The following is a 16,823-nucleotide window of genomic DNA, read 5'->3' on the forward strand; positions in this document are numbered from 1 at the left end:
AGACGCGTCATAGGGACAAAATTTGACAGGGAGTCACTAAAAGAGATGTTGGGTAAGTGCCAAAAGCTAAGATAAAGAGTTCCGTTTTAAGTATCACGTTTAGGCTGCTCAGTGGTTAGCCACATCAGGGACCTGGGTTTGATTCCAGACTCCTGTGAAGTTTGTATGTCAGTGCCTCTCACAGTCTAAAGATGTACAGACTGACTGGATTGGTCATGCTAAAATTGCCCATAGTACCCAGGGATGTGGAGGCGAGGTGGATTAGCCATGGGAAATGCAGGGATGGGGTGTGTCCCTGGGGAGGATGCACTTCCGAGGGTCGGTATGTCGAATGGCCTGCCCGCACACTGTAGGGAGTGTATGATTGATCTTATCAGGAGGAGGATACCTTTTGGAGGGGCTAATTTCTGGAGTTTAACCACTGTCAGAATTCAGGATTTGAGTCGTACCACGTTCTGCTGCAATTTCGGCCAATCAGCTTTCCTACGCAAGAACGCAGGTTACGAATTTGGGCTAAAGAATCTGTTTGGATTTACCAAAATCCCTGAATCCTTTCAAACAAACATATTTCGTCAGATCACAATCTGTTGGGAGTCCGAACTATTTCAATGTACGCAAAGGGAAAAGCTACCCTGATGTGCAGCAGGTGTTTGAAGCTTTCATTGCTTGTTTGGAAATGTTTTGTCTAAACTCTTTCTTTCTGGCTGTATTAAACGGGCAACTGACACCTTGCTCAGTCGTTTTCCTTTTCTCCTGTTTTACTTTGAGACTAGGGAATGGACAGACCACATCCCGTGTGTAAACAGATGTTCTGTCCTTGCAAACCTGGTCCCTGAATTTTCCACAATCAGCTCCAATCTCAGCGGAAACGTGCGACAAAGAAACGCCCAAATCAGAATGTGAATGGTTTAACCGGACTAACGCTGTAAATGATATTTTCCTCGCTAACCTGCGCTTTCTGGGGAAATACCGGACCAGGAAATAAACAAAGTTCATGGTCACCGGGGCCGGAGCTGCCTGATACGTGTTAGGTGTGTCGATATTGTAGCAAAGTTTCAGTGCAGATCATTGGCACTTTTTACCGAAACAAATACTTCCTGGTTCAAGCTCCAAGTCGAGAAAGGGTTGCGCTGTGAGGCAGCAAAGACAATATGTAAAAGTCGGTCTCCATTCAATTCCTGTCTTGTTCCAAGTCGTTCAGGGAGTTCGTTCATTGATTTATTTTAGGAATGTCTTCCCTTTCGGAGACGGAGTAGAGCGGATCCACAGCAGAGTGGAGACGGACAAACATGGGGAATTTCATACGGACTCACTGTGCATGTCTCAGGTGTATCTGCCCCTGTGTCTTCAAACCTGCCAAGCTCAAAGATCCGGACAGGTCGCTGTCTCTCAGGGACCCCACCCTGCCTCGGCCGCCCCCGCCAGAGCCGGTGCTGCAGCGCAAGATCTATGTCGCTTTGTACGACTACTCGGCTCGCACACCCGAGGACCTGAGCTTCGAAGCGGGAGAAATGCTGGAAGTTACCGACCAGTCACTGGACAATTGGTGGCTGGCTCGGTCACTGTGGCGAGACGACAACAGACAAGGCTACATTCCCAGCAATTACGTTGCTCTGGACTGCAGTATAGAGGCGCAACCGTAAGTAGACAATATTTACATTCACTTAAGGCAAAGATACGTCAGCATAGGCACCGAGTTGCACGGACCAGGACATCGCACCTATTGGTCTCTGCAGCTGGATGGAATGAGCAGATCCTTGCCAAACGGATGATTGGGAATCTTCAAGCTGACGTGGGCAATGGCTGGAGAGCGAGCAGGACCTTGCCAAGTCCCTGAATGCTGATAAATAACTATTACAGTTGTCTTAGGTTGTCCGGAGTTCCCGTGCTGGAATAAATAACTGCTGAAATCGTCCCCTTTCCTCTTTACATCTGTGAATTCTTTCGTGAAATTGTTGCAGGAGTGCCTTTGGATAACTTGATCTGATCCAATTTACTTTGTGTTGTCCCTTTTAGATTTACATTTGAAGAAATTGTAGTTTTGAAACAAAAATGTTGGTTGACAGTCATAAATCAGTTTGGTCACTTACACGTAACAGGTATATTATCTGTTTAACTACTGTTGCAGGGTACATATGTTCTGATCTTTCCAGGAAATGTATTTGCATGGTTCAGTGCTAAATTGTATTGTGCTTCATATGAACAAAATAGTAGTAGATTGAGAAACATGCTGCAGTCTATTGGAGTGACTGGAACTCAGGCTTATCAAACAATACATAATTTCATTAATATTTATGCACATCTTCTTTGCTGTATTAAGACCAGTGTTACCATACTCCTATGGGTTAACAGGCCTGCTTGATTAGGAGATAATGCCGCCAATATCAAGAGATCTGTTGTTAGGTTCTTTGACTTTCAACACTCCACAAAATAAAAAAGGAAGTTATGAAGGGTTCCGGAGAATGGTTGTGAAACTGGAAAAATAATTATAAAGGTGCGCAAATGAAAACAGCAAGCTTGAGCAATGAACAAAAACAAGTGGGAGGATACATTTTAAACTATTAACCTGCCTGTTGGAAAACTGTGTGGGAAAACATTTCTGGCTGTCACTTGAGAGCTAATTCACACAGGGAGAACGTGAGGACTGCAGATGTTGGAGACCAGAGTCAAAGAGTGTGGTGCTTGAAAAGCCCAGCCAGTCAGGCAGCATCTGAGTAGCAGGAGAGTCAATGTTTTCAGCATAAGCTTGAAATGTCAACAGTCCTGCTCCTCGAATGCTACCTGACTGGCTGTGCTTTTCCAGCACCACACATTTTGTCAGCTAATTCACACAGTATAAATATTTATAAAATCATAAAGTTGTTAGCTATCTAGAATTTGGTTAAGTCTTTTATGTTGCCATATATATCATACAATGTTCTTAAGTCAATTACAGCCTAGAATTTGCCTGTTTTTGTTTGTTGCATTATGCAAATAGATTGTAAAAAATAATGAGTTCTAGTTCATCCCTGATTTTAAATGATCTAAAAACCTTGAAAGGAAAAGTTTTTTTCCTATTCTCTCCACTTGCGTTTATATAGATATATGTCTGCTTTGTGATGGTAAAAGAGAGATGTGGTTATTATGAGGTTATTTTGATGTCCCATTTTGTCATCTTAATTGCTGTTTATATATGATATACCTTAATGAAGGTAAAGGCTTTGGTTTACAGAGGTTCACCTGTTTTCAAGCACTACTTAAACTGATGACTCATGAGCAATTGATAAGTATTTCCATGACAGTATGTAGCAATTTGGAATGCATCGCCAAAATTCAATCCCTGCTGATAGGAATGGTAACATAATTTCAATTATTTTACTGAAGCTAATATACCGTAAGAAATGCAATAGGAAGTATAGATTCATTTGTTTTCACCTTTAAAAGTACCCAGTGTGAACTTCTGTGCAAGTTACATTTCACTTGGGGTCAGTGCTGCTGTTATAACGTGTGTTGCAGTCTGGAGCTGAAGACAGTGGTGGTAGAAATTCCAATTTTCTTTTGGCAGCATAGCTGTACTGATGTTGATTTGATTTGATTTGTTGCAGTCATATGTACCTAAGTACAGTGAAAAGCTTTGTTTGTGAGTAGTACAGGCAGGAGCAAGGACATACAGATCATAGTGAAGCAGATAGGTTATACTACACAGGAGATGCACGAAGCATGATTAACATTAATAAGATCAGCATTAATTGAAGTTAGAGAGTGGTGTGTGTGTGTGTGTGTGTGTGTGTGTGAACGAGCGAGCCAGGGTGGGAGGGATGGCAGCCTTTCTGTGGCAGCAAGAAGTGCAAATAGAGTCCATGGATGGAAAGGTAGCTTCTGTGATGGCAGCATCTGAGGGTCAAGAGAGTCGACGTTTTGACCATAAATCCTTCATCGGCTTATGCTCAAAATGTTGACGTGTTCTGCTCTTCGGATGCTGCCTGACTGTTTTTGTTTGTGCTTTTCCAGCGTCACACTTTTTGACTCTGATCTCCAGTATCTGCAGTTTGCACTTTCTCTTGGCTTCCGTGATGACCTGAGCTGTGCACACAATCTTCTGTTGTTTCTTATGGTCCTGGGCACAGTAGTTGCCATACCAGGCTACTATTCACCTGGACAATTTGCTTTCTATGGTGCATCTGTAAAAGTTGGTGAAGGTCCTTATGCTGAACGTGCCTAAGCTGCCTGAGGAAGAAGAGGCATTGCTGTGTCTTCTTGACTGTTGCATCTACATGGGAAGTCCAGGACAGATTGCTGGTTATTGTCTCAATGATCTCAGTCCTGTCAGTCTCTGTTCCTTGGATGTGGATGGGAATGTTCTCCTCGTTCTTCCTGAAGTCAATTATCATTTCTTTTGTTTTGCTGACAGTGAGAGAGAGGGTGTTATCATTACACCATGACGTCAAGCCCTCTATCTCCTTTCTGTATTCAGACTCATCATTGTTTGATATCCGTTCTACCATTGTGATGTCATTAGCAAACTTGTAGATGGTGGTCATTCGGAATTTGACTATACAGTCATGGGCTTACGAGGAGTACAGTAGGGTGCTGAGAATTGCAAGCTTAGGGGGTGCTGCAGTGTGTAGGCTTATAGTGAAGGAGCTGCAATTGCCCATCTTTGCTGATTTCAGTCTCGGACCTAGGTCTCAGGGTTTTGGGATTCTCTTGTTCTTACCATCCACCAATGGCATGTGTTGGAAGTATTTAAAAAATTGTATTCAACTTTCTGACCTTGTTATGAGCTCAACCTCCACGGCCACCAAGACCCAAGGAAACCTGAGCTTGTGTCTCAGACTAGGGATGTCCATTGTGCCACATGACCTCTTTGTAATGTTATGTGGTGCTGATCACTCACTGCTGATGCTAATTGTTGGGGAAGCAATGGCAATTAATAGGAAGAAAATGTGTGAATTTTCACCTTAACTGTAAACATGTTTTGTCCATGATTACCCATAACACATCTTCAGATAAACGTGATCAGGTCACTTTCAAAATATCCCAATTTATCTGAAAATAGTGAATCATTGGTCACTGCAGCACATGAACAAAACATTCGACACTTGTGCTTTCTACATACACATACCATCTAATTCTACACTTCTGTTGGTTGTCTTATTTTTTGATCGTTCTTAAGCAGCTATCTTTAAAACAAAATCACAACTTTACTTCAAAAACAGCTTTGGGCAGAGGAAGCCATTTTCTCATTTGGCCTTCAAGGTTTTCACAAAAAGACGTCTTGAACTCTCATTCTCACTTCATGACTGAAATCTCTCATTCTTGTTAACAGTTTAGTGATTGCACAGTGTATCTGTTTAATAGCATTTGTATCCTTCTTATATTGAAGTGCCCAACAATGGCTATCCTTGTATAAAATCAGCATTAACTTCTTCCTTTAGTGTTCTGTGCCTCTGTCCAAAAAATCAAGATTAATGAACATTTTATGTCCTTATTACCAACATATGCGGCTCCCTTTAATAACCTTGTGTCAAGCTTGCTCTATTTATATGGATTTCACATTTCACTATATAAACGATAAGGCAGCACACCCAGTGTAGACTCTGGTGGAACACTATTTTTGTTTTTTGCTCTCTAACCATCTGTCAAAACATGTCGTTATTATAATCCTCATTGACCTCTTGAAATGCGTATGAAAATAATCATAGATCAAATTCAACACATTGTACCATCAGCTCTTTCTCAAAATAATTGTATAAGATCAATTAAGCACATCATAGCTTTGAGAAATCCACCCTGACTGGCCTGCATCAACTTGTGTTCTGCTAGTTTCACCCCATATTGTTACAAACGTCTATGGTTTAGTGACAGTTGAATTAAAACTAATTGTTCTTTCTTCAGAGCTTTTAAAATCTTTTTCACGCTCCAGTACACCAGCTTTTATAAAATCTGATGGAAATAGAACCCCACTATTTCTTTTAAAATTTTCAGCATCAAGACTTTTAGTTGTATTAGGCTGCAAGTGAAGTGTGCACCTTTTAAATATAATGTTTTGAACCTTTTTTCAGAGTAATAATGACCATTCATTAACTGTTTTTCTCCTACCTTTGGTGGTTTCACTGCCCAATATTATTATTTGAGACTGTTGAGCTCAGAAAGAGGATTATGTATATTTGTGATATTCTATACTTTGGAAACTTGGGACCATTTAATGTAAAAAATGTGAAATAGAGACAAATAACAATTCAAAGTAGAAATATTTAAATATTATTACTGTGTAGGTGACAGTGAATGGAATTTTCATGGTGGTGTTCCATTCCTGATGGTGGAATGTAATGTTGACTGCACTTCTGCGCTCTTGCTTTTTGCTGGTTCCCACACAACCAATAAAATTGGTGCTAGCAGCATGCACAGGATATACGTGTGATTGCATAATTGGCAAAGCTTATCAGTGCTGATATGTGTACCACTAATAATGCAGCAATTCCATTGTCATTAAAATAAAACTCATGAGGGCACAAAGAATGCACAGCTGATTTTTCACATTTAGATTTCAAAATTACTTTCCATTACATCAGTTTTATTTTATTCAGGTCTGCATCGTCATTAATTATAGAAGTAACTTAGCCGGAGAGCTAAATGCTCTGGCATGCCTTATTGTTGGTTATAGGAGTGTTAGTGGGAGTCCTTTATTATTGAAGAGAGAGTATAATGTTTTATGTTCACTCTTTATTGAATGTTCATATTGTCTGGTGTTGTACTCGCCACTCTGTGAGACATGGCTAACCATGCAGGTTCAGCTGGCTCTCCCATCTATGTATCTAAAGAACATTGTCCGAGATCACTCTCAATTGGGATAATTGAGACTCTGTAGATCAACTCGAACAGTCAGGACCACATGAGGACAATATTAACACCAGCTCTTGTGTCCCTCATTTTCTTACCTTGGTGACTATTCTTACCACACCTAGGATGCAAAGCCCCTTACATCATCCACTCCTGCACACTTCTAAGCTACTCCATTGCACAGCATCCTCTGTCCTCCTTTAGGACTCCTTTTCCAGTCATTTATATCCCTGACTCCACAATGTACTGGTCACAAAGCCAAAGTTGTCATGCTGCTGCTACCCTCCCTTGAGCCACAGACTTCAACAGGGGGAAGTGACTTCAGATACACTGCATTAAGCTGACTGTTGCATTCCAATTTTAAATTAATGTGCCATGAAAGTCTTGTGAACTGCTGATTTTATCTTGAAGGGAAGATGTGTTTACAAACATTTTAATGAGCATTAATGGCAAGCAAACGTATTACGCGTGTAGTCTGCCACAGGGCAGTTGAGACCAAATACATCTCACTCTGCTGACTCTATTGCTGTATCTCAACCTGCTGTTGGAAAATTAACATTTTGGCTTTGGTCTTATTCAGTCATTTTGCACCATTTTTCATGCACTTGTGTGCTCTATAAGGTTGCATCTCTACCTTTTCCCCCAGTAAGTCAGTACCTTTCTACATTTAAAAACTCATTTCCAGTTTGGTTAACATTTGATTATGGATCAAATGCTGTTTGTTTAGAAGCGTGATGTAGTATAAGCCAGTGAAGATGTTGCCAATTATAGCAGCACTAACTGACAACAAAATACCAGTTATGTGTTTCTCTCTGAGATTTTCTGTGTACAAATTTATATTCTGGTGAGACAAATCACTTTATGATCGCACTATCAATCAACAATGTACCAGCACCAGTTATTTTATCTGTATCATAATGGCTTATTATTGTGTAATGTTTTTGATTCATTATTTTTCCTTCTATTAGATAACTTATAGCTGAAGTTGGACATCTTGCTGACCACTTGCTCCTCTATGTCATTATGACCAAGGAATAGGGTTGAATTGGCTCAACTCTCCCAATCACTTGGAACAAAAGCTTTTAATACTTTTTGATATGCAGCTACATCACCTTGCAATTAAAATTTAGTACTGGTCAAAATTAAGGCATCAATTACAAGGTTTTCTTGAGTGAAATAGAGAGGAATTTTATTGCTTACTAACCCAGAGAGAAAACAAATCATAAAATGTGACATCAAACATAGGTAAAATGGTTTAAAAGGGTAGAGAGTCCAGAATGATAAAGAGGTGAACAATATGTTATTTAAAAAGTTCTTGGGAGTCTTTAAGTTGTTATAGTTGAACCTGAGACCACAGAGTTCTCAGTGAATGAATGATTTTCTGATTTCTTTTCACAGAAGTTGGCTTTTGAGCTGTTAAGACCAAAAATAAAGAGCGAGTCTTTCAGCACCTGCTGACCGAAATCCATGTACCTTCTCTCTTTCAGCATAAAAGCTGTTTTTCTGAAATATAACCCACTTGTGTATTTGTATATATGGCATTTCTGTTTTCAAAACTGGATAATTTGTCATTTACTTTTATCCCCTTACGTGAAACTTCCAGGAGGCTGTAAATCAATAGCAGGAGTTTCTTCACATCTAACTGAACTTCAGTGCCTTTTAATAAAGTGTTAGTTTTGACTCAGGCTGTCTTTGTGTATCTCACACGTTTCATGTGCATGGCTCAGCCTGGTCTGGGGGCCACTGTGGCTGACCTCACAGAATCGCAAAATTGTTATGATGTAGAAGGAGGCCATTGGCCCTTCATAATTGCACTAACTCTGAGCAGCGCATCTTGGGGTTAATCTTCTGCACTTTCCCTGTAATTCTGTTTCCATTTAAATAACTCTCTAATGCTGTCTTGGATGCAACAATTGAACTGGCCTCTATCACACGCTAAGGCAATGCCTTCAAGGTCCGAACCCCTCACTATGTGGGAATTTTTTTTCTCACCCTGTTTTTGCTTCTTTTGAAAGAGACTTTAAACCTGCCTCTGGTGCTCAATCCTCTGATAAGCCAGAACAGTTTCCCCACCTACCCTCTCCAGAACCCTTATGATTTTGAAAACTGTAATCAGAATTCTCCTTGACTTTCTCCTCTCCAAGGAAACTATGCTAACCTTTCTAATCTTTCCTCATAAATGACATGTCTTATTCATGGAACCACTTGTATAAACCACTTTTGTACTCTGTCCAGTGTGTTCACATCATTCCTGAAGTCGATTGCTCAGAACTCTACACAGTGCTCAAACGGAGGTCGAATGATATTTTTATAGAAGTTTACCATAACTTTCCTGCTCTTGTATTCTATGTCCTTATTAACGAAGCATACTGTATGTTTTGTTAACTACTTGCTCTAGAGTCCTGCCGCCTTTAATGATTTATGCACAAAATAACCCAGTTCTGCTCTCTACTCATGCATACCCTTTGGAATAATGCCCTTCATTTTCAAATCAACCTATTTGCAGATGTTATTGCACACCTCTGGAGCAGTTGGGTCTTGATCCTGGGCCTCTTTGTGCGCACGTAGGGATTGTATCACTGCACCACAAGAACCCCTATCTCTTCAAGTTCCTTGTACCAAACAAGTTGCCCCTCACTTCTCCACATTGAATGTGGCATGTCACCTATCCACTAACTTGTTAACGCCCTTCCTGACTTTCTGACATTTTTGACTGTCTTCCTCACTGCTTGCACTGGATAAAGAATTCAAACTAATATATATAAATATCTGCTTCAAAAAGACATTCAATAAAGTTCTACACATACAGTTACTTAATAAAATAAGAGCCCATGTGTTAAGAGGTAATATATTAGCATGGAATAGAGGATTTGCTGACTGAGAGAAGAAAGAGTTGGGAAAAAGGGGCATTTTCGGGATGAGAACCTGTAACTAGTGAAGTACCATAGGGATCAATGTTGGTGCTACAATTATTTATTAATATTTTTATTAATGTGAATGCACTGTAGACAAGTTTACAGATGAGTCAAAAATGGCTGGAAGGGCAAGTAGTGAAGTTGACATAAAAAGCCTGCAGTGATATAGACCAGTTGAGTGAGAGGGGGAAAAACGTGGCAGTGGAATATAACATGGGAAAATGTGAGGATTGATTAGATTCCCTACAGTGTGGCCCAACAAGTCCACGCCGACTCTCCGAAGAGTAACCCCACCCCTCTCTAACTAATGCACCTAACAGTATGGACAATTTAGCATGGCCAATTCACCTGACCTGCACATCTTTGGATTGTGGGAGGAAACCGGAGCATCCAAAGGAAACCCATGTGATACACTTTTTACGGAAGAATAGAAAAGCTGAATACTATTTAAATTGGGAAAGACCGCAGAAAACTGAGGGTTTTGGGGGTCCTCATGCACAAATCACAAGAAGATAACAATAGGGAAGGTAGATAGACTGTTGACTTTTATTTCAATGGGAATGGAGTATAAACGTAGGGAGGTCTTGCTGAATCTATATAAGTCACTAGTTAGACCACATCTGGAACACTGTGAACAGCTTTGGTCCCCTTATTTAAAGAGAAATACACTGGCATTGCAGGTAGTCCAGAGAAGGTTCACTTGTTGATTTTGTGGATGAAGGTGAGGTTGCGTTGGTTAGGCGTGTACTCACTGGAGCTTAGAAGAATGAGAAAATGATTGAAAAACAGATGATTCCCCTGTTCTTAGGGGACTTGTCAGAATATTTGGGCAAAGCGTCTAGGACCTCAGGCAAAATCTCAGATTAAGGATTAATCCATTTAAGACAGAGATAAAGAGGAACATGGTCCTCAAAAAAGTTTTATTTTTTTAAATGGTTTAACATATATATAAGCAGCAGGTGAAATTACAGATTCATTTTCGATATGGCACATATTCATGACAAAACTTAAATTGTAGGTATAAAGTATCCAGTTTAAGATCTGTGAGAACAGGCCCTGTGAAGTTTGTAGAAACGTTTAGTCTCAAGTCTGTCCAAAACGAACACATTTGCATGAGACGTGCCTAGTTTAGAATTATTAAACTGAATTTAAGATACTTCAATACGTAAAGGAGTATTTGTGGATATTCTGGAACACAGTCACATCTTGGAGAGGTGTGGATTCAAAATAGGCTTGGTTTGACCAATAGCATAGAGAGTAAGTTGAACCCAATAGGAACTGATGCAATTTGACAGCTACATGTTGTTTGCCACATATAAGAATGAGAATAAAGATTGTTGGAATGACAACCAGGTATGGACCTTCACATTGGAGCAGGAAGTTTTTGAAAAGAAAAATGAGGAATATAGAGAGGGGAAATGAAAATGGGTTATTTGTAGGGATTTGGTATGTTGTATACCAGGAGACAGGATGTAGGACATCTGAAATTGTTTCAAAGGATGTTGACCTGTATTGGAGTTCAGAACCCAAGGAAGACTTGGTCCTGTTTGGAGAGAACTAGAAACTAAACTAAAGTACAGAACCACATGAGTTGTAATCTGACAATAATTACTGAAGTAAATTGGTGTGATAAGCAGATTGTGAGATAAACATGTGGTGAAAGCTGTGGGATGGGAACAATGGCTCTGCTTCATGGGGCAGTGACACTCGGAAAGTAACAAACTACATCATTGGGTTTATTCTATCAAAAAGTGTAGTCAGGGAGTCGTAAGGACTAATAAATTGTGAAAGCTCAGGTAGAAAAGCTAGTGTGAATAACGGTGAGGTGGATGTGTGGAGTGAACAGGTTTTGTTTTGATTCATATATAATTTTATTAGCAATGACAATATATATTGTCAGTCACTAATTGTATTTGAGAATGTGGGTGGTGAGCAGTAACCTCTGTGTTGCATGAGACCTACATACTTATGAGGGAACTCTAGGATGCTGACTTGGCAACTGTGAAGAAACGGTGGCACAATTCTAGGTAAGGATGGTGTGTAGTTTGGTGGGGAACTTTCAGGTGTTGGCATTTGTATGTATCTCTTGCTCTTTTCTTTTTAGTGGTAGAGCCTCGATGAGTCGTTGTAGTCCATCCTATAGATATTACGTGCTACTGCCACTCTGTGACAATAATGGAGGAACTTGATGTTGAAGTTGGTGGATAAACATTGGTAGAGGAGGCAGCTTTGTTTTCAATATTATTGAGCTACTCGAGTATTGGAACTTCACTCACCTGGGCAAGTGAAGACTATTCAGTCACACTCCTGACTTATGCCTTGTGGACAGGCTTTGGAAATTTGGGAGGTACATTATTCACCACAGAATTCCCAGCCATTTTGGATGTCTCCTTCCTGCCAGTTAAATTTCTGGTCAATGTTGACCTTTGGAATGTTGATAGTGGGAGTTTCAGTAAGGCAATGAGGTTAAACATCACAAGTTTGATTCTGTCTTGTCAGAGATAAGATTTGCATGACGCATCTGTGGTACAAATATTACTTGATAATTTTTAATCCAAACTGAATTATTATTGCATGCAAACCCAAACTTTTATTTTAGCATTTGAGGAGTTTTAAATGGTTTGGAACACTGAAAACATAAGCAACCACTTCAGATTCTAATCATGTCCTTTTAGTTCCAAGTTTAGCAAATCTTGATCATGTCCTATAAAATATATGATAAGTACCATACATCTTGTCACAATTTTGACATCTTAATCATCTTTTCACTTTCATGCATTTGGCATTAGTTTCAATTCAGGATTCAGCAATATTTCAGCAAAACAGTTTTGCAAACTCAACGAAAACGTTGACACATTTAGAATTATCCACCATGTTTTTCAAACATCATGTCTAACTCAAGTTTGAAACATTGTCACTTTGCTTATTATAATTGATGTGTAACTCTGAAAAAGGCATGTTTTCACCATGATGAAATGAAGCTGTCCGTAGCACGAATGTACTGTGATTGGAATTTTATAAATGAGAATGGATAATAGCTATAATTCTCAATATATTTGACAATGGTAGAATTTTAATTGACTTCACATCAATCTTTTATTTATTTGTGATAGCTACATCCTTTTGTCTTAGCATGTTCCTGCACATTTACTATATACTGTGTAATACATTTGTTTCCACAGTTAAACATCCTGTTTGTGTTCGGTGAAACTTTTATTAAAAATATGTAACAGTGTTTTCCCCAAGTTTCTTATTCTGAATTGCCAATCCATGTAGTGTAATGTTAAATTAATAGAAGACCACAACTTGTCTGTTATGGAGAACAGAGTGCAGACTGTTTGATTAGCAGGCTGTAAAAGCAAACAATCATTCGGCCTGTGTTTGCTGAAAGCTATGTTTAAGTAAAGAGAACATGTTGCTTAACACTGGGTGTTCCCATTAAGAAGCTTCTTCTGTACATTTGGCAATAGCTTAGAGCATTCTTGTAAGGCAATCTGCAATAAATTGCAGAGAAAGTTTCATTCAACTTAAATTAAAACAGCAAAGAACCAATTTTATGTTCAGAATAGTTCCTATTGATAATTGTTGCTTTTAAGCCAGTGGGTATTGTATTCTATATTGTAAGATCCAGAATCTTATTTAGAACTACTGCAACAGTACTTTTAATGAATTTGTACTCATCATTTTTTTTTGTTTCTCACTTTTCTGTTGCACTGCTAATGTTGAGTGCTGGTTCCTTTTGTAGCATGCCTCAAGGGGTTACTTCCTAAGGAAGAGATTAAAAATATTTAAAGAAGCAAAATATGAAACTGTAACACTTCCACTGGAATAAAGACAGAAAGTAAAAGATCCAGCCTTTCACTTCCTACTGGAAGTTTTGTCCAATAAGTCAGAGCCAGTTGTCCAAATCAATCTTTCTACTGTACAGTAGTTGGAAATGTGAAAAGCAATGTGCCAAATTCAATCTCTTGAGCCCGTAAAGAGTATTGTATGTGCGTAAATATAAGAGTTTCCACAGCTCATTAGACTAGTAACTGGCACCAGTGTTTGATCTTGAACTGTAAAACTTGTATCAGAAGTTACTAAATTGTAATTATGTCCCCCACTGAGTGCATTTACCAGTTCATAGATGGAGCTGTTTTCACAAGTCAGCTTATTGAATGTGGGATGGATAATCAATCTGTTAGCTAATCTCAGTAGGGGATTAAAACAGTGAACAGAAATGAAACAAGCCAAAGATTACTGAAAAATAATCAGGAACACTGATAGAAAATGAGCACATGTGGAGTGGCTCTCTCCTTACTCGATATAAGTTGAAACTCAAACAGTATTAGTGCCACTGAGATCCATGATTATAGCCTTTATTTATATTCATTTGTGGGTTGTGGTGCCATTGCTGGGCCAACGTTTATTGACTATCCCTAGTTGCTCTTGAGAAGATGGTTATGAGCTGCCTTCTTGAACTGCTAAACTCCTGTCAATGTAAGTAGACCTACATGGATGGGAGGGAGTTCCATTCTTTGACCCTGTGACACTGAAGAATGACCATATTTCCCAGTCAGGATGATGAGTGACTTGGAAGGGAACTTGCAGATTATGGTGTTCCCATGTATCTACTCTCCTTGTCTTTTTAGATAGTAGTGATCACACATTTGGGAGGCACTGACCAAGGAGCCTTGGTGAAATTTGGCAATAGATCTTGTATATGATACATGCCTCTGAGATTGAATGTTGGTGCTGGAGGGAGTGAATATTTGTGGATGTGGTACCAATCAAGTGAGCCACATGTTTTTTTTTGTTGGTGGTGTCAAGCTTATTGAATGTTGTTGGAGCTGTACTCTTCAAGACAACTGGAGGGTATTCCATCACAGTCCTGACTTGTGCCTTGTAGATGGTGGGCAGACCTTTGGAGTCAAGAGGTGAGTTCTGCACTGCAGGATCCTAGTCTATAAACTGTACTTATAGACACAGTATTTATATGGCTAATTTAGTTCATTCTGGCCAATGGTAAGCCATATGATATTGATAGTGGGGTGGGTGTTTCAGCAGCACTAATGCAATTAAATGCCAAGGGATGACGATTACATTCTCTCTTGTTAGAGATTGTCATTACCTAGCACTTGTGTGGCGTAAGTATTACTTGCCAAAGATCATATCTGGGCAATTTTCCACATTGGTAGGTACATGCCAGTCTTGTAGCTGCACTGGAACAGCTTGCCTAGGGATGTGGCAAGTTCTGGAGCACACATTTTCAGTACTATTATCACCTGCAGTGACCAAAATATAATTAGTTTGAGAAGATTAAAAGTACGTGGAGTGTTGAAACCCCTGACTAAAGAAAATGGAATTTGTGTTACTATAAACTGTGATCCTACCTGAAAATATAAGCTTGCTCTGTAACTCAGTTGCTAAGTTGTAAAGTTGTGGCATTTAAATTGGTATAAGTGACAGTCATGGCTCTGTTTGTATCTCTCTTGTCACTAGGTGGAAGTTGAATTCCAGACAGTTTCTCCTACATTACTAGTTGCTACTGAGGTGCAATATTGTACAGTTAGAGGTGGTGCCTTTCAAATGAGACCTGAAACAGAAGCCTCATCTGCGCCTTCTCGTGATGTATAAGACCATTTCACTATTTTGAAGAACTGTCCTAACAAACACCTGTCCTTAACCAATGCAACAAAACAAAAATGGTCATTATTCCAATAGCACTCCTTTTTGGCTGTTACTGTGTATATAGACAAAACTGGATGAATCCTGCCCTTTGATACTTATAGCCATGTTTGGGAGAGAAATACAACTATCCCAATGCAGTCTTGATTTATCATAATCATGTGATTGTTACCATGTGGAAGTAACTATGTGCTACTGTTTTGCAGCCAGTTTCAAGGAAGTTGCAATATTGACCAGGTTTTCTGAAGGGCATGTTGCGAGAAGTGGAACTAAGATTGAGTGTTGATGATGTGTAAAGGAGCTCTAGAGGTCCCTTACTTCAAAAATACCAATCTTCAGCCAATTTAATTCACCACATATGATGTCAAGAAATAGTTGGAATCCTATCTAGGCTGTTCTTATATAGCTATAATATTGGTATCTTGCAGCGATGTAAAACATTGTTTGAGTTTGATCTGTCCATGAAAAGCAACACCAATTCAACTTGGCCAATCACTGCCCCATCAGTCTACTCTTGATCATCAATAAATGATGAATGGTGTCATCAGCAGTCTGATAAGTAGCTCTTGCTTAGGAAAAACCTGCTGCACTGTTTGGGTTCTGATAGGACCATTTAGCTCCTGAAAACATTATTTCCTTGGCATAAACATGGACAAAAGAGCTGAACTCCAGATGAGGTGAATTTGACATCCCTTGACATCAAAGTTGTATTTGAACTAATGTGGAATGAAGGAACCCTAGCATATCAGGAGTCAATTGGAATTGGGGGATGGGGTGGGGTGGGGGTGGGGGAATGGGGGGAATAGGGAGGACTGGTTGGAGTCATATCTGGCAGATAGAAAAATGATTGTGGTTGTGGGATGTCAATCATCTCAGATCCAAGACATCTCTGCAAGAGTTCCTCAGGGTGGTGTCCTCAGCCTAACCATCTGCTTCATCAATGCCCTTTCCTATCATAAGGTCAGAAGTGGGAATCTTTGCTGATGATGGCACAAGGTATAGCACTGTTCCTGTCTTCTTCAGATACTGAAGCAGTCATTGTCCAACACAGAAAGACCTGGACAATTTCCAGCCTTGGACTGACATGTGACAAGTAACATTCATGCCACACAAGTGCCAGATTTTGATCATCTTCACCCAAAGAGAATCTAACAATTGTCCCCTGGCATTATTGATGCTGACTACCTGTTATCAACACCCTGGGGTTTACAGTGAACCAGAAACAGAACTACATTGGCTGTATATATACAGTTAAGGTAATTTATGGATAATATGCATTCAATATTGTGGCCTAAGGAGAGTATATTCATCAATTTATTGATTAATTAACACAGCTTGCAGAATACTGTGAATTTAATAACTAAAAGATGATATAGCTTAAGACAGGAGGTTTATAAAATGTGCATACATAAGGTG

General features: G+C 39.5%; 1 protein-coding gene across 1 annotated transcript in view; it reads left to right on the forward strand.

Moving 5' to 3' along the window:
* Window positions 1-701: 701 nt before the first annotated feature.
* The window catches only part of frk (fyn-related Src family tyrosine kinase), a 99,681-nt gene continuing 83,559 nt past the window's right edge, over window positions 702-16,823 (forward strand). The window contains exon 1 of the mRNA XM_060850697.1: window positions 702-1,639. Within this exon, the coding sequence (XP_060706680.1) occupies window positions 1,290-1,639 (350 nt within the window). The 5' untranslated portion in view covers window positions 702-1,289. The remainder of the gene's footprint in view (window positions 1,640-16,823) is intronic.

Source organism: Hemiscyllium ocellatum, chromosome 3, assembly GCF_020745735.1.
Source record: "Hemiscyllium ocellatum isolate sHemOce1 chromosome 3, sHemOce1.pat.X.cur, whole genome shotgun sequence".
In the NCBI taxonomy this organism is placed as follows: domain Eukaryota; kingdom Metazoa; phylum Chordata; class Chondrichthyes; order Orectolobiformes; family Hemiscylliidae; genus Hemiscyllium; species Hemiscyllium ocellatum.